General features: G+C 31.9%; 1 protein-coding gene across 1 annotated transcript; it reads left to right on the top strand.

The window, feature by feature from the left end:
* Nucleotides 1-8,861: 8,861 nt before the first annotated feature.
* On the top strand, nt 8,862-22,593 carry LOC124494757 (cell adhesion molecule Dscam1). The gene is made up of 14 exons (XM_075729256.1): nt 8,862-9,551; nt 11,115-11,270; nt 11,324-11,545; nt 16,379-16,440; nt 16,511-16,616; nt 17,077-18,014; nt 18,074-18,369; nt 18,420-19,081; nt 19,138-19,497; nt 19,547-19,909; nt 19,974-20,369; nt 20,426-20,696; nt 20,747-21,126; nt 21,171-22,593. Exons 1-14 carry the CDS (start codon nt 9,416-9,418, stop codon nt 22,397-22,399), a joined length of 5,577 nt encoding a protein of 1,858 aa, XP_075585371.1. The 5' UTR covers nt 8,862-9,415; the 3' UTR covers nt 22,400-22,593.
* Nucleotides 22,594-22,610: the final 17 nt, after the last annotated feature.

Here is a 22,610-nt window from a genome sequence, read left to right as displayed (position 1 = left end):
ATAATGATTATCATCTAATAATAAAAGAAAGTTGACCGAATTTTTATTTTCTTTTCATTGAGAATTTTACTTTGTCCAAAGAGAGGAATTTAAGAAATAAGAAGAAAAAATAAAAAAAATAGTATCAGCTATTTGCCAGATTGTAATGATTGAAAAAAAATGAATGAAATTAATTGATTTCTATTTCTATTGGCTTTCGATCATTTGGAACAAAACGAAAAAGAATCGTATACCTTATTGTTTGGAAGATTGAATGGTCGAACAGTGAAATATAAAACGAAAAATGATACAATGATCCTCATCATCATTATGAACATTTGTTATTATAGCAGTTTGTTTGGTCGTTTGTTTGATAAATGAAACTTTTCCGTTACGAAAGTTTTTTTTTTGAACCGGAAAATGTTCAACTGAAACAACAACAACAACAACAACAATGAACACAAAAAAAGCAAACGGAAAATGACAACAAAAACAACAACAAAAAAAAATAATTCTGGTTGACAATGAACCCTTTTTCTATATGCAAAAAAATTTTCACTTTATCACAATGACCTTTTAGGTCGATGTCGATATGACCTTATTGTGTGAATAGAAAAGCAAAAAACTCTACTAGTAAAACAGACGATTCTTTCGTTTTCAAATTTCATACAGGTACAGAATGTGATCCAAAAAAAATCGAAAAGTCGACCAGAAAAAAAACTCATAATGATTGATTGTCACAATTATAATCATTCATTCATTGTGAATGAAAAACAACAGGCAAATTGTCACCATGAATATATATATGGATATGAGAATGGTCTAATTGATTAGAAAAAAAATTTCACCATACTTATTCTTGACACTTTCTACATTGAATGCATTAGAAAATATGAAATATAAAATGAATGTCTTCACACAGCGGGTGATGTTGAATGGAAATTTATAAAATGGTTAAATAGAAACAGCCAGCCACAATTGGAATTGAAAACATGGTTTTTTTCTGGATAGATGTTACGTGTACGTGCTATGAATTAAAATTCAAGATTCAGATGAAAAAAAAGAACAAAAGAAAGCAAAGAAAAAAACCAAAAACAACATGAACAGTCGAAATATAGAATCGAATGTCATACACACATAAAGCGCTTACATTACATCAAATCAAATTGAATGATCCTGAAGCGTTTTATTCAATGTTCAAGACAAAAAGAAAAAAAAATTATAGGTGTGTGTGATCGTTATTTTCAAAATGATGATAGAAAAATAGCTGCTAAATGTCTTCAAGTAAAATGTTTCATGAAAATAAAATTGATTGTATTGACAATGACAATTCTGTGTGTGTGTGTGTCGAGAATCAATTAAAAATATATTTCCTTTATAGAACAATTGATTCAAGAATAAATGACGCGATCATAATCATTACTAGCGGCTATATTTATAGCTATAGAATACATTTTTCGATATCGTCATTGCTGACAGCCAAAATCAGAAAGAATAGGAATGAATGAACAAAAACAATGATCAAAATATGAAGAGAAAATTAGATTCTAACTAGACAGAAAATAAACTGAGAAAAATAGAATAAAGTTAGTGAATGAAAGAAATGAACGAATTGTATAATATGATGTTGGTAAATTAGGTGCGAAAAAAATTGCAATCATATCTGGGCAAAATTTCATCATCATCATCAACATCATCATATAAAGAATAATGATAAAAAAATCATGAACAAAAATTATTCACACACATGGATGGAACATCTTTTGTGTCACCGCATCAAATCAAACGAGCCAAAAATAACAAAACGACAAATCATAGCACTCTTTTTTTTCAGCACATCTCAAACTTTATTTGCAATAATGGTTAGGTGTGAGTTTGTGTGTGTGTTTGTATTATATGTATTATATAGAGCTAATTATTTGGCAATTTTCTTTGAAGTTGCTGTCACAATTACTTTTTTGGCCAATTTTTCCGCTATTGTTGTTTTTTGTTATTCTATTTTTTTTTATTTTTTTTTTTTTTTGATTTACATTCTTCGCGGTTCCAAGGAATACACACAAGCACAAACATCCATGGTGACTTTTTTCATTCATTTCTCTCTTTCTCTCTCTCGTTATATGTCATTGTCTCATGTTCATTTTTTTTTTTTTTTTTTTTTTGGTGATGATGACGATGGGTTCCAACACCAAAAAAAAAGTTGATTAATTTTCTTTCATTTTTATTCGACACTTTTCTTTTTGTTTTTTTTCTGTTCATATTCATCAACATCTTCATCTTTGAAGCAAAAAAAAAAAAAAAACAAAAAAAATAGATCCAAACAGTAAAGAAGGCGGAAAAAAAGACTTCATTATCCAAAAGTGATGGCAAAAGAAAAAAAATCCCAGAAAAAAAATAAATGATGAATGTATTCATGAATACAATATGTACACATATAATATACATTTTACAATGGAGACATTTGCCATCATTCGAATGAGAATGAATGAATGAATGAATTGAAAACATCCCTTTAATTCGGAATTTTTTTTTGTTAAAGTAGGCGTTGAAGTAGCTTATAAACACACACAGAAACAGAGAGAATTATAAAAGGAAAATTCAATCACATCCAACAACAACCCAAAAAACAAGGTATAGTTAAGTTTGCACAACAAAAAGAATGATGATTCAATGATGATGATGATGAAAATTGAATTTTTTCTTTTTTTTTCTTGGCTGTTATAACCAAGCAAAACAGAAATACAATATACGAGGATAAGAAATAAAATAAAAAAAAAATTGTCACCGACAGAAATATTCTCCATTTGCATGTCTTTTTTGTATAGATTCCTTGATCATACACTTTGTTAATGTTGTTCTGTAGTATCTTTTTGTTTATCTCGAAAATCTATTGCATTTTATTTTCTATTCTCACTGAAAATCTTAAATATTATACAATGTTCAAAACAGAATGTTTCAATGAGGAATCAGACATTATGAAATTATTATATCATGTGATTGTATTCGATATCTTAATATTCTTTTGTGATTTTGAAAAAAAAAATTTGAAATTTCTCAATTTGAACACAATAAAGTTCGATTAATATCATGCTGCATTTTTATTTGATTTATATATCTTTGATGATGTCTTGAACTTAAAATAAAGTATGATATAATAATGTTTGAGTTGAGAAACATAACATAAAATGATCTAGATACAAAATGTCCAAGTTTGTCAATCATGTTCATCATCATTATCATCAAAAATGAATCATTATCATTACGAATAAATACTTTCCAATACTACTATTGCATTAATGATAATGACAATCAATTCGTTTGTTCTTTTTTATCCATCATTATTTATCGATATATATACAGAAGTAGATATCTATCTATATCTGATAAAAATAACAAATTCTTGAGATGAAAACTCATCATCATCAAGGAAAAAAGAGTACACTATAATGGATATATATGGTACAAATGACTATGATGATATATAAATATATGATTCTTTAAATAGATGGACCGAAATAAAGAGTTTCCATGGATGGATGAATGGATAGATGTTTTAAACAATATGTGCTGCATGATACTACCAAAATCATCATTGTCATCGTTATTATTGGCATTTAGACATTGCAATCATCATCAAATATATATATATGGGGCTATCATCATCATTGATTTCAGAAACCATGATTCATCTAGATTCTAGAAGAATAAACAACAACAAAAATCTGATATCCACTTACAAAAAAAGTGTATTACTTACACGAATCAAAGCATTTTGAAATGTTTTGGTCGTCATGATCATCATCAATGCCATTTTTTTTTGTCGTCCAACTTGGAATTTTTGGTCGGTTGATTTTTCAATGTTTTGATATGAATGAGCCAGAAAAAAAAGAAATAAAAATAAAAATAAAATGACAACAACCAACCAACCAACCGACCGACCAACAATCTACGAACGATCAGAGAATGGTATCACTACCGAATATGGATACAAGAATTGAGAGGGGCAAAAGAGAAAATGAAAAAAAAATTTCCTGCCTCTTTTCTGATCCATCATGGTGGTGGTGTGGAGGGGATAAAATTTTGTATTTTTTCATAACCAGGAAAAAAAAGGGAATTTAAATGTCGTTTTTTTCTGGTTGTTGAAAAATAAAATGTTGTTCGTCGTCGTAGTCGTCGTTTTCAACACATAACAGCGGGCCTTACCACACACTCACATACATAAACAGTACGAATAGTTATTTTTTCAAACCAACAAAACGAAAAAAAAAAATAAAATGACAAAGACGACATTAACAACACACAATGTATAAAAAAAAGAATATAATTCTATATGTGTGATGGAATAAAAAAAAAATTTCATTCTATTTGCCTGTCTGTTTGCCTGCTTGCTTATATCTGTCTCTGATTGTGTGTGAAAATATTTTCAATTTTTTGTCATCATCATCATCATCATCATCAAAATGATCGTCATTGTCGTTTAAGTTTCAAAATTCGTTTTGTTTCGTTTTTTTTTGTTGTTGTTGTCATTCTATGTCATGGCATCATCATCATCATCATCTATATTGTGGGAAAGATCTGTTCCAGAATCTAGATCTAGATTCTAGATGATGATGACAATCATTGTCGTGAAACGTTTACATTTGATTCAATTCTCAAATTGCGATATCGCATACACACACATAAAATACAAGATATAAAGCAAAATATCTTCGTTTGTTTTTTTTTTGAAATGTTTGAAACCGAATGATTGCAAACGAATTGAAATCATATTAATATCTATATATATATTGAAAAGAATCAATGAAACATTACATTACATTAGTGATCCGATACAAATTTCTTGGTATCCATATGTTTGTAGATTTATAAAAATGACATATGTATCGATTTTATTTTCATTTGTTCAATACAAATCGATTACAAATTCCAACATATAACTTATATGATGAAAAAATACACAGAATGTCAACGTAAACAATGTAATGTATTTGGAATCAAATTGATTCATTGGTGACAAAAAAATATCATTTGTTTTTTTTTTCTTTTTTTCGTTTCTTTTTTAGATAACTATTATTATCATATATATAAGTATTTAGATTTAGATTATTTTTTGGACATAAAAATATTAGCTGTTGATGAATGAATGAATTAATGAATGATATGTGTATGAATTTGTGTTTACATTCGCCATCATTAGATTTGATGAAAAATTCAGCTAGTCTATGTGTGATAAATTATAATTGAAAAGTGATCGATCATCCAGCTAGTAATTATAAGGTTTATATATAAAAAAAAATAAATAAATCAATACAAGTTATTACAAATGACAACTTGATTCGAAAGAAAAAAAAATTCCCGGTACCTAATCAAAATCGATCAACAGAATCATGAAAAAAAAGTCAATAAAAGAAATCTTATTTCAACAGAAAAATCAATCAGTATTTGAAATTTTAATCAGTGAATGAATAGAAAAAATCAGATAAAATTTGCAGTTGAACAGATTTTGTTGGAATTAAAAAAAAATTCTTTCGGTTAAACGGCAAACCGAAATTTTCAGGAATTGATTTATATTTTCGAATCATTCGTTTCTTTTTTTCGGGAAAAAAGAATCAAGTCTAAATTAGGTGGTCTCGAAAGTAAAAGAGAGAGAGCAAACAAATTGAAACATCTGAGCCAACCAATATCAATGATGATGATGAGGGCCATCATTATCATTATCAATGGAATTCATATAATTTACTCGATAGACAGAGAGACAAACGGACGTGAACAACAACAAATCATCATATCGAACCAAATACTGAAATTTACGAGTTTAGTAAATGGGGCAACACAAATGTTTCTGTTTCATCGGTTCGTTTTGTTCGAGTGAAGATGTTTGCCGTCTTTAAGAAAAACACACACACACATACACATACAAAGACAGGAAGGAAGAAACTACTAAGAGTGTATGAAAGTGTCTAGTGTTCTTCTTCTGAAGATACGATTGAGAAAAATGATTCAAATGGTAACCGATTCGTGTAACGGCTGGTGGTTTTTCTTATGTGTAAGTGTATGGTATTTGGTAGTTGAAAATGGAATCTTTCGGTAAAGGTTCATCGTCTTCATCGGTTCGATGAATGAAAAAAAAGAACCTTGTAAAGTCATAATAAAAAAAACCGAATTTTGAAAATAAAATAAAATAAGAATTCTAGAAATTCTAGAATAAAAAAAAGAAAAGAGATATATTGAACAGGAAAGAATCAAGAAAGAATATATCAAAAATTGAATCGTCTTTTTTTCTGATGGGAATGAGAAATGTAAAAAAAAAGAATCACTTCCAATCGAAGAATCAAATGGCTGGAAAATGATTCAAATGAACGAACAGCAGGCATCAATCGAGCAGCAGATGTGCCAAATGGTGCCCAAACCAAAGAAAAAAAAATCCAAGTCTTGTTTATATGGAAAGGAGAAGAAAAAAAATTTAGAAATACCCGAAATACATACACGTTTGGCCATCAAACTAAACGGCAATCGCATCAATGATATATACGTGAGTTTTGGTATGTGTGTGTGTGTGTGTCTGTTTGTTGTGTGTTGCATGTGTGTGTGTGTGTGTGGACCCGAGAGATTCTTAGTATTTTACGCGAAGAAAAAATGTGTATGTACAAACTGTACAATCGTCATCATCATTAGTAACGATTTTCTTCGGGATTCAGGATTTTTTTTATTTCAAAGTTCGATCTCTCGGCAAATACGAAGTAAAAAAAAAAGAAAAATAAAATAAAATACTGTTTTCAATGTCCATTGAGTAGAAAATTATTATCAGAGAAAACGTACATATACATCTAGTGATGGATAGTTTTTTTTATATATCTTCCGACTACTATATAACGACTATTGGAACAATATTTGACAAGTTTTCAATTGTCTCCTGTGGCTATTTGTTATTATCATTATTATATGAGACTTATAATGACAATAAACATTAGAAATCTTTATGGAAAAGACGAAAAGGGGTTGTGGCCAGAAAAATGTTCTTGTTTTTGTTTTTGGTCCAGATTTCGTGCTTGATTTTTCGATTAAATATTCCAAAAGTGTTTTTCTTGTTTCTCGAATGACGAAGAAAAAAGAAAACAAACAATTTCAACATGCCTTCAAGGATTTGTATCATTTGAGAATGTATGTGTACCAACAACAACAACAATAACAAAAATAACCATTGAATGAATCATTCAACATTGGAGAAATATTCATTCAAGAATTCAATGTGTTAGAACATGACATTCTTATCATTTTGTATATACAATGAAAGAAAAAAAATGAATGTTTGTTCAACAACAAAAATAAAAAAAAACCGAAATTCAACCAAAATAAAATAAATGAATGAATGACCAACGGACCAAAAAAAAAACTATCGAAAAGGAATCATAAATTCAACAATTCATACCAACACACACACACACACACATAAATACTGGATGCAATAATCGTATTTAAGATCGTTTCACGTGACTAGAATTTTATATTCCATAAAATGGAAATTGAAAGCATATTATACTAGGTACATATACTATATATACTACTAATATATGGAACATCCAAGAATATGAATTCACCTTTTTTTCTCATTTTTTTCAAATATGAAATGTTAACAAAAATAAAATAATAATAATAAATAGTTATCATATTCTATATATTTATCCAGAATATATTCAGTTAAAGAATTTCTGTGAAATTTCGGTTATTGAGACTTTTTTTCATTCATTCATTCATTAAAATTTTAAAATTCGCAAAGTCTTTGTTGTTGTTTTATCAAAATCATCATCATCGTCGCCGTTGTCAACGGTGACAGTAACAATAACAAAAAAAAATAAAAGGAAATCATTGAAAATGTCTAAAAGTATCTTTTAAAGTGAAAAGTTTTTGAAAAGCTGATTGTTGTTGTTTGGATTCTCAAAGACAAAAAAAAACTATTAACGACATATATGAGGTTTGATTCGTAAAGTTATGAAAATTATGATCCACAAAAATACAGTGCAAGTGAAGTTTTTTTTTGTCGTTATTGTTTGTTTAGTCGAAATAAAGAGAGGAAAAAATTAAAAAAAAAATTGGAAAAAAATGCAAGAGTTTTGATATATTGTACTTGGATAGTCGCAAATGGAGAAATGAACTTTTTTTGGACGTTGAATCTGAGTGATATGTTTTACCCAAGGTTGGTTAGTTTGAAAATGAATTTTTTTTTCTTGATTCCATACTGATTATTCAGCATTGAATAAATGCACACTTCTAGCAACGACAATAGAAAAAAAAAATTCCTGCCAATGTCAATAAGTTGCAAATTATCAAGTTGGTTTCAGATTTCATCGATCATTAGTTAGTCAATAAACCAAAAATAAAAAAAAAACCAAAACAAATTACTCGACAAAAGAAAAGAAAAAACCAAAAAATTTTCGTGTGCAACAAATCATTTATATACACACACACAAACTAGATCACGCAATATTGTTTGATGACATGTGGTGGTGACAAAAAATAGTCTCTATTTTTTTTACAGGTAAATTTTTTTTCTTCAAATTCGGAATCATTTACACACACACACATACAAATCCAATTGATTAAAACACTATCCATTTGCACATAAAATGAGATCCAATAAATGTAAATTTGTGTAGCCACATTTACACACATATTTACTATAGAATTTGTCAGTTAGACAACTAGGTTTTTGAAAATGAAAAAAAATTGCTAGTGGTGCAAAATTCGTCATAGAAGCATGTAATAACCGTAATATAACCGGCAGGCGGCCATTTGACTACGCAAGACAATGACCAGAAAATAAAATATCCACAATATATTCGATTCAGGTTAGTACAAGTGCCGATAAAAAAGATTCTCAGAAAACAGTTAGACTTGTTCAGTGAATGATCGAATCATCAACAACAGCAACAAACAAAATTGATATTCAAATTCTGATTGTGAACATTTCTACAACAGACGTGTTTTTCACCGAAAATTCATTTAATTCAATCGTTTATCAGCCCTAAAATATTCATATTTAAAATTTCTGCCATTTTATTCTCAACGTGTATTTGAGTGTATGGACACAAGAAAAAAAATACGACAATTTCTTGATTCTGCACGCAATTTTACCTTTTTCGTGTCCATGCATTTTGTAAAAGTTTAAGTGATTCACACACACACACACACACACATCTAATTGAAAATTCTGATCACATCGACATAAAGGATACTTGAAAAAAAAATTTAACAAAAAAAAACATAACGATAGTCTGCAACGTTTAACATTTGACTCTTGTTGTTATTGTTGTTTTCTAAACAATTTATTTTTCAAAAAAAAAAAATTTGCATACTAAAAATGAATGAATATCAATAAGTTTATTGATCGAATCAGATCGCACAAAAAACGAAACCACAACAATAATAAATCAAAACAGAAATGATGAAAAAGCTACGAAAACGTTTAGTGAATGATGAACCAATCTGTCGAATGTTATTGTCATCTTCATCATCATTTTCTATTGTAATTTTAATGATCATCATCATCATCAATGTAATATTTCATCATGAACAAGGTATAATTTGAAATTTTTCACTTTTTCTCTTATTAAATCAACTCTAGAATAAAGATCAAAACAAAAATAGAAGAATTTGATAATTTTTTTTTTTTTTTTTTTGAAACTAAACAAAGTAATCCCTTTCAGATGACTTTTTTATATTTTTGACAAAGAAAAAAAAACAGAATTTGATACGAATTACGAAGCAAAAGTTCAACATACTACACTATTCTATAGAATCGAATTGAAATGAATTACATTGATATGATGATGATGATGAAACTAATTCAAAAGAATCACATTAATATTATTAGCGATATAGTGGAAATGTTAATCCCATATAGACATGAGAAACAGCGATAAGAATAAATTTTTTTTTTTTGAAACCAAAAATGTCGAGAATGGATCAAATGAAACAGAAATGTTGATCCCAAAAATGTCATCATCATCATCATATAATATGACCAACAACAACAACAATAAAAACAACAAAACACAACTCTGAATCTGAATCTGAATCATCAACAGTGTTTTTTTTTTTGAAAATCGAAATCCAAGAATCCAAATGAACGATTATCAAAATGGATATTTACACAATATCACGATTCTGTTTTCAATACAATATACAAGTAAATAAATAATAAACCAAAAAAAATAAATAAATAAAACGACGAAAAAAATGATGTGGCGATGATTAATAACAATTTAATTAGAGAATCCTATTTCATGAATCCCGTTTTTTTGCCTTTCCCGCACAGGAAAGCTAGCGAAGAAATTCAAAGAAGAATATAAATGAAATTTATTTTGGCAAATTTTAAGCACAGGCTATAATTGGCTAAACTTATAACTATAAGGTTCTCAACATCTTAACTAATATTAATTGTTTTTTTTCTCATTTTCTTTCTGCAAAAGAAAAAAAGAAAGAAATTCGACTTGATTTTAGTCAAATTCCTCCTTTTCGTTATTTTTTTTGCTGGTTTGTCATTTGGGTTTTGTGTTTAAGGTTTTTTAGTACATGCATTTCAAACGTATACGTACATTAATTCATTTTACCACTAAAATCACTTTTTCAAAAAAAAAATAATCTAAACTAAATAAAAAAAAACTGCAAAAAAAAGTTAAACTTAAGACTTTATCATCATGATTACCATCATCATTATTATGACTAAATCATTAGAATAGAAGACAACGACATTGCTGATAATAAAAAAAAAAGAAAAAAATTCGTTTGTCATTAGTTTGCATGTTGTTATTCTATGCAGCTAATTTGTTATTTGAGCATCATGATGATGGTGATGGCGGTGGTCGTTGTCGTTGTCGTTGTCGTCGTCGTCGTATACCACCAATTCCAATGGGATGAAAATTAATGATGAAATTTTTTAAATTTTTTTTTTTACTTTTTTTCCCATATTAATAATGAGAAGATGATCACAAAGTTAATGTTGCAATATTTTCTTTTTCTTGTATATTTTGTTTTGGACTTTAGTTTTTTTGACATTTCATTTTTTTTTTTTTTTTGAAAATGAATCAGAACCTATAGTTATAATGAACTCTAATTTTGTTTTTGATTTTTTCATTTAGCTCAAGCAACATCATCACATTCATCATCATCATCATCGTTGTTATTATCAAGTAAAAATCAATTAGAAAAACGTGGACCAGAATTTTTGGTTGAACCACCTAATTTGGTGATATTTTTAAATGATACTGGCAGTATTCTAACCTGTAGTGCCAAAGGTGAATTGTTTTTATTAGACACAATTGATGATTAACTGAAAAATTTTTATTAGGAATACCAGCACCAACAATCACATGGACAAGAGCCGATGGAACACCATTAATACAGATAAATGGATTACGACAAATACGTAAAGATTTACTTACAACACAGCTTGTATATTTGCCATTTTCAGCATCATCATATAGACAGGATGTTCATTCAGGTATCGTACGTTGTGTGGCCACCAATCAAATTGGATCCATTCAAAGTCAAGATGTACATATTCGTGCCAGTAAGTGTTAAGCAAAAATTTTTTCATTTCTTTCGTTTTTTTTATGCAAATTTTTTTTTGATAATAATAACAATTTAAAATGGCAATTATGTGTGTTTGCATGAAAAACGATGTAAATGTCAGTAGATGTAAAAAATGTGTATATAGCAGAGAAAATTTGAAACAAATTTTTTTTTATATAATTCATTTATCTTGTAATATGGAATTTACCATTCAAACAAAAAAAAATGGCCATACAATCTGTTGGTTATTCGGTTTCTTCTGGAAACGTACAAACGTAAATTGAATATAACTACGATAGAAAACGTACCGGAAATTCAAAAATCAAGATTATTATTGATTCTGTGATCAAATTATTATAAATCTATCTTTGTATGATTGATTAGAATAAAATTCAATCAAGTACAAAACCTAACTGATAAAGCGAATAGAAAATCTTTATTTTTTGCTTCACGTTCTATCAAATCATATTGGCCATTGGCAAATGAAAAACGAATCGAAAATGAAAACATTCTTACATTAACACTTTATTGCCTCTAATTCATTTCTATTTACGAATTCCTCATTTTGATTGGAAATTCAATCAATGTTCAATATATATTATATAGAATAGTGAGAAATGTATAACTTATTGTTCGATATTCAAATAGCCAATCATTATTATTATTATTATCATGATCACGAATTGGCCAACGGGCCAAAAGAATTATTATATGAATTCTTTTCCAACAACAACTAGAGAAAATGAATGAATGAATATAATTGAAGTTTTATTCTATGATATATCAAATGGCCCAAAAATAGCCAAATAAATCCTAGCTAGAGATTTTTGAATGACAGGCTAGAAAAAATTCATTAATATATATGAAATATACGAAAGGAACAAGAAAATTAGAATGTAGAAATTATTATTATTATTATTATTCTCAATAATAACAATTATCATTTCGGAAAAAAGTTTCAATGAACATACATTAACATGGTGGCTCTCTGGTGTTCTTTAAATTTACAAAATGTATAGTTTACGAATCTGAGAATATATCAAATAAGAATATGTCCGATCAGAGGTTTTTTCTTGGTTTGAAATGAATGATTTTTCGTTAAAATGAGGAGGTGGAGTCATTACGAATGATGATAATGATGATCAGTATTTTTTTTTTTTTTGAATCATTCAACCACAGTTATTGTGTGTGTGTGTATGTGGATCTATTGAGTTGTTATAAAAACTTTTTTTCTCCCTCGTAATTCTTTTAATTCCACAATTTGACATGTCAATGAGACGATGAGAGAGATGGCACCAAATTGGAAATTTCCAATTTTTTTTTGGGTGGTACGTTGTATGCAAACCAGTGTACTCTTTTCAGTCATCGTTAGTCAGATTCTAGTAATAACGTAAAGTCAAAAAAAAATGATAGAAAAAAAAAATATTTGTCAATCTCATCCATCTTCTTAAAGGTTGCAAATCGATCGATCTATGAATATTTTTTTTGTCGTTGTTTTTTTTTTTTTTTTTTTGGTTGGGTTCGACCAGAAATAAAAAAATATTTTGGTTTGCGGATACATCAAAGAACAACATGCAGAAAAAAACTTTTTTTTATTTGTTTCAAAGAAATCAATTCATGAATGTCAACTATTTTTTTTTCAAAGAGATGAGATATTTTTTTTGTTTTTTTTGTTGTTTTGTTTTATTTGACCTATCCGAATAACGCAAAAAATTGAATGCATGCATGCATTTGTGTGTGATGTGTGTGTGTGTATGTTTTGCCATTGCGTTTGACTTTACGATTTTCCATAAATTTTTTTTCTACCCCTCTATGAACGATCGACCGTCATCATCATCATCAGAATGTTTTGTGCTAAACTGAAAAAAAAGAAGAGAAAATTCATTCCGAACATTGAATGACAGCTTTTTTCCAAAAAAAAACCAGAAAATAGAAAAAAAAACTTGACAGTGTCATGTTGAGGCCATAGGCACACACATCTTCATACGCTTCTTTTTTTTGACTATCACTTAACCATCATCATCATCATCATCATCATCGTACTTTCGAATGGACACTTTGACGGGTAATGGCATTTTCGATGTGTTTGAACACGAGAGTAAAAGAGGCCAAAAAAAAAAGATAAGAACCAAATGGATGGATGGTTGGATCGAACATTGATTGAGCTAGAGAGTGAGAGAGAGAATAGAAAAAACAACTAGAAAAATCATTCACAAATCATTGTGAATCATTCTTTCTACCGTGTGTGTGTGTGTGTGTGTGTAGCTATTGAATGAAGAATCGAAAAGCTTTTTTGAAACAATTTTTTTTCCCAAATGACAACAAATTTAATTAGTTGACACTTTTTTGTGTGTTTCGTTGAAATTTTTTTGTTGTTGTTGTTGTTGATTAGATATTTCAATTTTTGTTGATCTCAGAAACTTAAATGATAACATTCGTTTTGTGCACAACAAATGACCAACTATAGATAGATATTTCTATTTGTATATAAGCCATTTATAATAATGATAATAATAATTCCAAATCCCATACAGTAAAAAAAAGTCACAAACATTCAAAGAACCTTTTTTTTCGTTTAGTTGTTAGTATAATAGTAATTATAATAATCCAGGATCATCATATATACATTGACGACAACATTAGAAAGAATCATACATCCAGATTCGAATATTATTATTGCTACTGCAAAATTTTCTTCTTCTTCAATATATATATAAAAATCTATAATCATTAATTTTCGATTGCCAAAAACTCTACTACTAATAAAAAAAAACACCATATATATTCGACTACCATAATGGCCGTTACTTTTTTGATATTCAAGTATATTTTACCGTTTAAGTTTATCCATTTTTTTCTGGATGTTTATAATCCACACACACACACACACACATACGATATCTACATTATAGTAAACAACAACAACAACAACATACTATAGATAAAGAATTATGAACTTTCCCCTGTATTATATACAATATATAAAATATAATAATCGAAATAGAAATACTACATCAATATCAATGAACGATTTTTTTTGTTCGGGTCTTGAAGGCTTGATATATACACAGACCACCAAAAAAAAACAACAATATATAGGATTTCTTTTTTATGGATGAGAAATGATCATCATCATCAATTTTGTTACTATCGAGAGAAAAAAAATCTAGTGAAAAGTCCGGAATTGTATATTTGTAAGCAATGAAAGAGAAATCCCGAATAACACAAAAATGGTCTATAGATGATGATGATGATGATGGTGGTGTTCTGAAGATCGTTATTATTAGGGCAATTAAATGTGTATATGACGGTCAAGTGTTATTATTATTACTATTATCCAAGATCGGTTATTATTATTATTTTCATTATTACCGTAATCATCAGTATCATGAGGACAAAAAAAGCCGTATTTGTGTCTTCTCTATTTTTTTCAGTAAATTTATGTGTGTGTGTGTGTATATGTAATCAATGATTATCAGATGATCAAATGATCAGACATGTTGTGAATAAGAAAAGAAAAACCAGAAAAAATATTGCGGTGGAATCGGAAAAAAAATTCATAAACTAACGAAAATATAAAATTGAATGAAATCTCTGAATGATCTAAACAATAACGACAATAATGATAATATAATTAGAAGAAAAAATGCCATCATCGAATGAAAAATTACGGATAAGAAAATATGGAATCAAAATGGCAAAAAAAAATGGACCTACTGACAAGATTCAATTCTTTCGTTTCATGAAAGACGACGTACACATACGCACATCATAATAATGAATCGTCAGTCATTCGAAAGAGAAGAGATGAAAAAAAAGTCAGCATGAAATCTAAAAAATTCTATAAAAGTCATGTCAAATCAACAAACCAGCCAACCGACCAGGCGACTATGAGAAATATACTACAGTTATAAATGGATCGTTTGGTTGAATGGACTCCGATGAAATCGTCAAACAAAAAAGACTAAGAAAAAAAATATAAACGAATTCAATCCAATCGAATTGAATCGTACCCAACCGAATGAATGAATCAAATGGAAATCACAAATAAATGGACAAATAAACAAAAATGGAATCGACTTATTGAAGTGGTGATTCAATGATGATGAAATGATGAAGATGGTGACGGTGGGAAAAAAATAGGTATCGATAGCAAAGAAAAAGGCACACTTTATTTACAGTGGCACAACAGAAATCAAATGAAGCGTTAAATTTCGAATATTTTTTTCATTTCGAAGAAAACTGATGGCCACATGGAAATCGAACCATAATTTTCAGCATCATCTCTTCATCATCACCATCGTCGTTTGGACATATGGCTTTTTTTGCTTTTATGCCGAAAAAAATAGGGAATCATTATATTTTTCACTTTTGGAATATTAACCAGTACATAATAAAAATATATGAGCAGCTTGAGATCAGTGAATGAATTCTCTTGCATACAATTTAGCGATAGAATTTGAGAAAAGCAAAAGATTTTCCTGGTTGACTGGATTTTCAATATTTTTCCATTTGATTCTTTTTTTTCATATTCTACTCTACTGGTGGATTCCAATTTGAGTAGAAAAAAAAATAATATCAAAAAGCAATCAACCAACAACTTATCAGCCAATCGTCGATAACAACAACAAGAATAGAGGCAAAAAAAATATGATTTTAAAAATATTTTCTCGCTTTGTTCGTTAGAAAGAAAAAAAAACAATGCATGACTTGAAATTGTTGAAAATTTAGTTCATAAGAATGAAATTAAAACAAAAATAAAAAAGAGAATAAAAGAAAAAATAGGTAAAGTCGTTAGTAAATATTTTTTCTTTTGTTTGTTTCATAATAGGCGTTCGACAGCCATATGAAATTCAAGTTTATGATGATTTCGCCATTGAAGGAAATACTGGAGTAAGTGTTTATAAATTTTAATCGATCTCTAATTCTGAACATTTTTCATCTTTTTTTTTGTGCAAACAAGATTCTTCGATGTCATATACCAAGCTTTGCACGCGAATACGTTCATGTAACAAATTGGTTACGTTATGGCGATGATGATCATCCGATAACTTCGGATTTAATTAAAGGTGAGCGATTTAAATTCAATTTATTTAATAATGCAAAAACATTTGATTGATTTGTCTGAAATAATATGAAAGAATTTGGTAAATAACAGAATCAATTTTCTTGGTTTTATTCAGACACAAATGATGGACAATCAATTTTTGTTGTTGTAAATAGTATTGACAAACACACAAGCACAGAAACACAGAAAATCGATCCAAAAAAAACCTTTCAGATTTTTTTTTTGTGTTGAACAACACTGAAAGAGATGAGATCCATCACTATATACGATGTTTTCTCAAACAAACCACAATGAATGTCTCTAGAGAGAAAAAAAGAATCTGGTTTTGTCTTGTACCAGGTTTCCAAGATATTTAGATTTTGCAGAAAACTTTTTTTTCACTCATATACACTAGAAAATAATGAAAACTATTCATTTCGAAATAATTGAAAAAATCAATCAATGAATCAATATGTTGGTAGGTGGACGTTACAGTGTTATGCCCAATGGCGAGCTTCATGTACATAGAATCTACAATGATGATGGCATCGATGATGAAAATGATGATGATGATGATGATATGAAAAAAGATCGACATCATCATAGTCATAAACGGAAGAAAAAAATGATGTTCCGGTGTCAAACAAAACACACTTTGAGTGGAATGATTAAATTAAGTGCCAATTATGTACGACTGATTGTCACAAAACCACAGACAAAAATGCCGCCAAAAATTATGGCCAATAGTCCTGGTAGACAAAAAATCATAGCTAATGTTGGTCAAACAATCGAGTTGCCTTGTGTGGCCCAAGCACAACCTTGGCCATTATTTACATGGTATCGTGCCACACCAACCTCAAACGATTTCCAGTCTTCCCATCATAGTTTACTATCGTCGGTAATCGCTGTAAACAGATTACAACGGCTCCAGGTATGGAAATTTCAAGTTCCACCAAACGACAAATCAATTGTTATCAATGACAAGAATGAATTGCTCAACGGAGATCAGTACATAACACCATATCGCCTTAGTCGTGCTGGTCGATTCGTTCAAGTGGATAGTTCGCTTTTCATTCGTGATGCAACCGTTGCCGATTCTGGTCTTTACGTCTGTGTTGCCAACAATTCACTGGGCGAAGATCGCATCGAAATGGAATTGGTTGTCAAGGCTCCGTTGAGTGTAACCATGATTCCATCACACATATTAGCTTCCGATGGCGACACTGTCACATTCAATTGCACGATAACCGGAGGCTCGCCTATTCAACAAATTCATTGGCGTAGGAATGCCCGGCCATTAATGGTGGCTCAAGCAACAACAACGAGTGCTCGTCAACATCCTAACCATCGTGTGCATTTATTGCACCAGGATCGAATGCTTCAGATCCGTCAAGTTCGTCGTGAAGACCGTGGCATGTTTGTGAGTATTTCAAAAAACGTAAAACAACATCTAATTTATGTTTACGTTTTATTCTCTAGCAATGCATCGTCAGCAATGAATTTGAATCGGTTCAAGCCAGTGGTGAGTTGGCATTGGCTGATGATCCTCCAACGTTCATCACGGTTTTCACGATCACGGAACCACTGCGCCCTGGTAAATCTTTCTCGATCAAATGTTCAGCTACGGGAACACCTTTGCCGCAGATTGTCTGGACGCTTGATGGTGCTCCATTGGTCGAAAATGGACGAATTCGAGTTGGTGATTACGTTAATGGCGACGGTATTGTCAACAGCTTCGTCAACATAAGTTCTCTTCGTGCAGAAGATGGTGGCATGTAAGTTTTATTGGTTCTGTAATATGCAAATATCCACTTTGCTTGTTTAGATATTCGTGCACAGCATCCAACGACGTCCACTCGATTAGTCACTCTGGTCGCATTAACGTCTACGGACCGGCATTCGTACGTCAAATGAAAAACCTGACTGTCATTTCCGGTCACACAGTCCATCTGCATTGTCCGGCGGCTGGTTATCCACTTGAATCGATTGTCTGGTTCAAAAAGTCGTCGTCTAGTGATCAAGGTAACCGTTTGCCACAGAACCATCGCCATAAGTCGCTGCTGAATGGCACGCTGGTCATCGAAAAAATCGAACGTAACACGGATGAAGGAGCTTACCGTTGTGTGGTGACTGGGCCCAACGGCTCCAGTTCGGCCAGTGCTGAGCTGTTCATTCGAATTCTGGTTGCACCCGTCATCAGCCCTTTCAGTCCACCACCCAATCTTCGAGAAGGCATGCGAGTAATGCTTACCTGTTCGGTAGTCGAGGGGGATTCTCCAGTGCTAATCCACTTCCTGAAGGATGGTGAGCCTATCCACGACACCCAAAGCAGAAGTGACTCACGCAGAATCAAGTTGGATGTAACCAACGAATTTTCGGCCACCTTGTTCATATCTTCAGTGGTTGCTGAAGACTCTGGAAACTATACCTGCATCGCATCCAACATGGCAGCTGTCACAACATACTCGATTGTCGTCAAAGTCAACGGTAACTACATTTTTAGAAGCTGAATCTGAATGCGTTACTTATTTTTTTATCGGTAGTGCCTCCCAAATGGAAAATTCCGCCTACTGATACCGAAGCCATTGAAGGCCAAAATGTGGTCATTGATTGTTCGGCCAGCGGTGAGCCTCGAATCTGGTGGGAACGGGCTCATGACAAATCCCAGAGCTTAGCATCCTTTTCCGGCCTATCTTCGTCGTCGATAAGTCCAACCAACGGAGAACAAGCGACTATCGTTCATTACTTCCGCACTGTGGTCAGCAACTCTCACATGCATACCCTGGAAAATGGTAGTCTCATGATTCGTGACGTGACTGAAGAAGATTCCGGCGTCTATCTCTGTCAAGCCAACAATGGCGTAGGCTCGGGATTGAGCAAAGTTATCACACTCAAAGTCCATGGTAAGATTTGACTAGGCAACCACAGTCACTTATCGTCTCATTCTCACAGTGCCTGCACACTTCAAAAGTAAATTCTCGGCTCACACCGTTCAGAGAGGAGATTCTACAGAATTCTCTTGCGATGCCTATGGCGAATTGCCCGTTTCGATGCAAGTTGCCAAGGACAGAATGCCACTCGACTTTGGCTCTGTGTTTGATCGGTTATCATCGGATCCGTCGCTTGAACAGCAGACACTGCACACAGATAATCGATATCAATTGCTGAAACGAGTTACAGGTCAGTCGGATAGAGCAATCACTTCATACATTGTCCGTATCACAAACGTCGATCGCCGTGATTCTTCACTGTTCACGTGCTTGGCCACCAATAATTTCGGCAAGGATGAATACAACTTTCAACTGATAGTCCAAGGTAACTTTGACTAGAATCTAGATTCTAGAATAACCTTCCATTATTTTGATTTATCCAAATTTAGAACCACCTGGAAAGCCGGAAAACGTGCACGTGTTGGAACTAGACAGTCGGTCTGCTGTTATTGCTTGGTCCCAGCCATATTCTGGAAACAGCCCGGTCATTGCATTTCATGCAGAGTATCGCCAATGGTTGGAAACATTGCCCTCATGGCATCATTTGGATGCAACAGCCGAACTACAGCAGCAGATTATAAACGAACAAAATGGTAAACTACACCAGCCATCATCGAAGACGCCAGGCACAATATTCCGTCAAACTTTGGTGGGAACAGAATCGTCAATCAGTCTTCGTTCTCTCAAGCCAATGACCACCTATGAAGTTCGAATTCAAGCCGAAAACAAATTGGGTTTTGGTCCATTTCAGATGCCACCACTTAAGATCACGACTAAAGAAGAAGGTTAGGATACACTAATTCGATATTGGGATATGCTGATGATTTTATGCTTTTTCTAGCGCCATCTGGTCCTCCGTTAAACATTCATGTGTATCCATCAAGTGCACATTCGCTACAGGTTACATTCCAACCGCCTCGGGTTGATCATCAAAATGGTCAGATTCTGGGCTACTATGTCGGCTACAAAGCGGTCGATCTGGATGAACACTTCATGTTTAAGAAAGTTGTTGAGGAAAAATCCTTACAGCCTTCGACTCAAAGCAAAGAGGTGAAGATTACTGATCTTCGCCGCGCGACAAAGTATTTGGTCATCGTCCAGGCTTTCAATAGGTTTGAATTTCAATGATTTTTGGTTTGAAACTCATGCTTTATCGTTTCAGAATCGGTCCTGGACCACAATCAGAGGAGATCATCGGTGAGACTCTTGTGAACGATCCTCCGCGAGCACCCATTTTGACATCGGTCAACGTCAACTACGATTCAGTTGAGCTTAGCTGGTCGATAGAAACAACCGACGATTCGTACGCTGCAGAGCAGCAAACATCCAACTCGAACGTACCAGAAATTACCGGTTACTTCCTGTATGCGAAGTCTTCCCAATCTGGAGAGTGGGAAGAGCGACAAGTTGATTCGCAACAGAATTCATACACGTTCACGAATCTATTGTGTGGCACACAATATCAGTTCTATGTTATTGCCTACAATAACGTAGGTAAAGGCGATCCTAGTCAGGCGATTGCTGTTAGAACCAAAGGATCTGGTAAGTTTTGCAAAAGTGGTTCAAATATTGACGATTTTTTTCAGTACCGATAGCGCCTAAAAATTGGAATTCTTTCATTACGGTCAACTCAACCGTAGCAATGATTCGTCTGGATGCCTGGCTCGTGAACGGATGTGAGATCAAATACTTTGTGCTCAAGTATCGACCGAGAATTGATTCCGATTGGCTTGTCGATTCATCGAAAATCTCACCTCGAGAACAACGTTTCGTTGAATTAGTGGATTTGCGACCAGCAACATGGTATCTGCTTAACATGGCTGCTTTGACAGACATGGGAACCACTGAGGAAACCTACATGTTCGCTACATTGACCATGAATGGTGAAACGATTCCACCAATAGAAACTATTTCACGCACATTAAAATCGGCCAATTCTATATCGGCATCTTCAGGCTCTATGGATCCAGGCGGTGGAGCGAATACGCTTAGTTCAATGCAATCATTGACCATTGTCATACCGGCAACTTGTTCTGTGATAGTTCTTACTGTGATCATTCTAGTCGCCTGTTTTGTAACAGGAACCAAACACCAACGTTCATCTCTTCAGCATCAATTTGAACAACAGCAACAACAACAACAACAATATGACGATACACTACATGCAACTATGGGCAGTAATAGCGGTGGATTCACATCTACACATCCAAGCATTAACGGGACACCTTTACGTCATCATTCAGATCAATATTGTACTCCATATAGTACGACAAATCTATCACAAAGTGAACCACGATATTGCCTTACGGCGACAAATGTACAACAACAATTGCCATCATATGGGTTCTGTGTGTCCAATGAAAGCGTCTACGAACTACCCACTGTTATGCCATCAAATAAATTTGAATTGGTATCAACAACGACAGCCGCAACATCGGGCAATGAGATAGAATTGTTTAATCAGAATTCAGCACAAACTATGAACTATGCTACTCTCAAAAAACGAAATATTGTCCAAAATGAACAAATTATAAGTGATGTTGACGATGAAGATAATGGACCATCATTCAAAGGAAAATCAACGGTGACGGCGATGATGACAACGTGTTTGGATTCAAAATTGATCTGTGATAATGATAATAGCAATAACAATAACAACAATCAAATTGCGATAAAATCACAACAGAAACTACCACAATCATATAATCATCATCATGGTATACTTCAAGCAAATAATGCAGCCACGAAAAATATTCTATCGCCAATGATATGGCTATTGGTTGGCTGGTGGAAATTGAATCTGTTAATTTTCTAATCATCATCATCATTTATAATTTCCAAAAGCAATCGAACAAATTCTATAATGTCCATACTATGTATCACTGCCAAATAAAATCGAATAAAAGATATTTTGCTCGTTTTTTCACACTTATCCAATTCATTTCGATACAAAAATTAAATGAAAAATAGAGCCTTAAAAAAATAAATAAACAAATAATGAGTCGAAACCGATAGAATGAGATTCA

The sequence above is a fragment of the Dermatophagoides farinae genome, chromosome 3 (assembly GCF_024713945.1).
Source record: "Dermatophagoides farinae isolate YC_2012a chromosome 3, ASM2471394v1, whole genome shotgun sequence".
Lineage (NCBI taxonomy): Eukaryota > Metazoa > Arthropoda > Arachnida > Sarcoptiformes > Pyroglyphidae > Dermatophagoides > Dermatophagoides farinae.
The sequence above is the reverse complement of the archived record's forward strand: the minus strand, read 5'-3'. Positions and strand labels throughout refer to the sequence as shown.

Excerpts from the sequence above, each read along its gene's own strand:
- LOC124494757 (XM_075729256.1), top strand. The coding sequence starts at position 9,416 with ATGATGAAAAAGCTACGAAAACGTTTAGTGAATGATGAACCAATCTGT. Across the intron at positions 18,370-18,419 it reads CGTGCAGAAGATGGTGGCAT|ATATTCGTGCACAGCATCCA; the intron begins GTAAGTTTTATT and ends TTGCTTGTTTAG. Across the intron at positions 19,498-19,546 it reads TATCACACTCAAAGTCCATG|TGCCTGCACACTTCAAAAGT; the intron begins GTAAGATTTGAC and ends TCATTCTCACAG.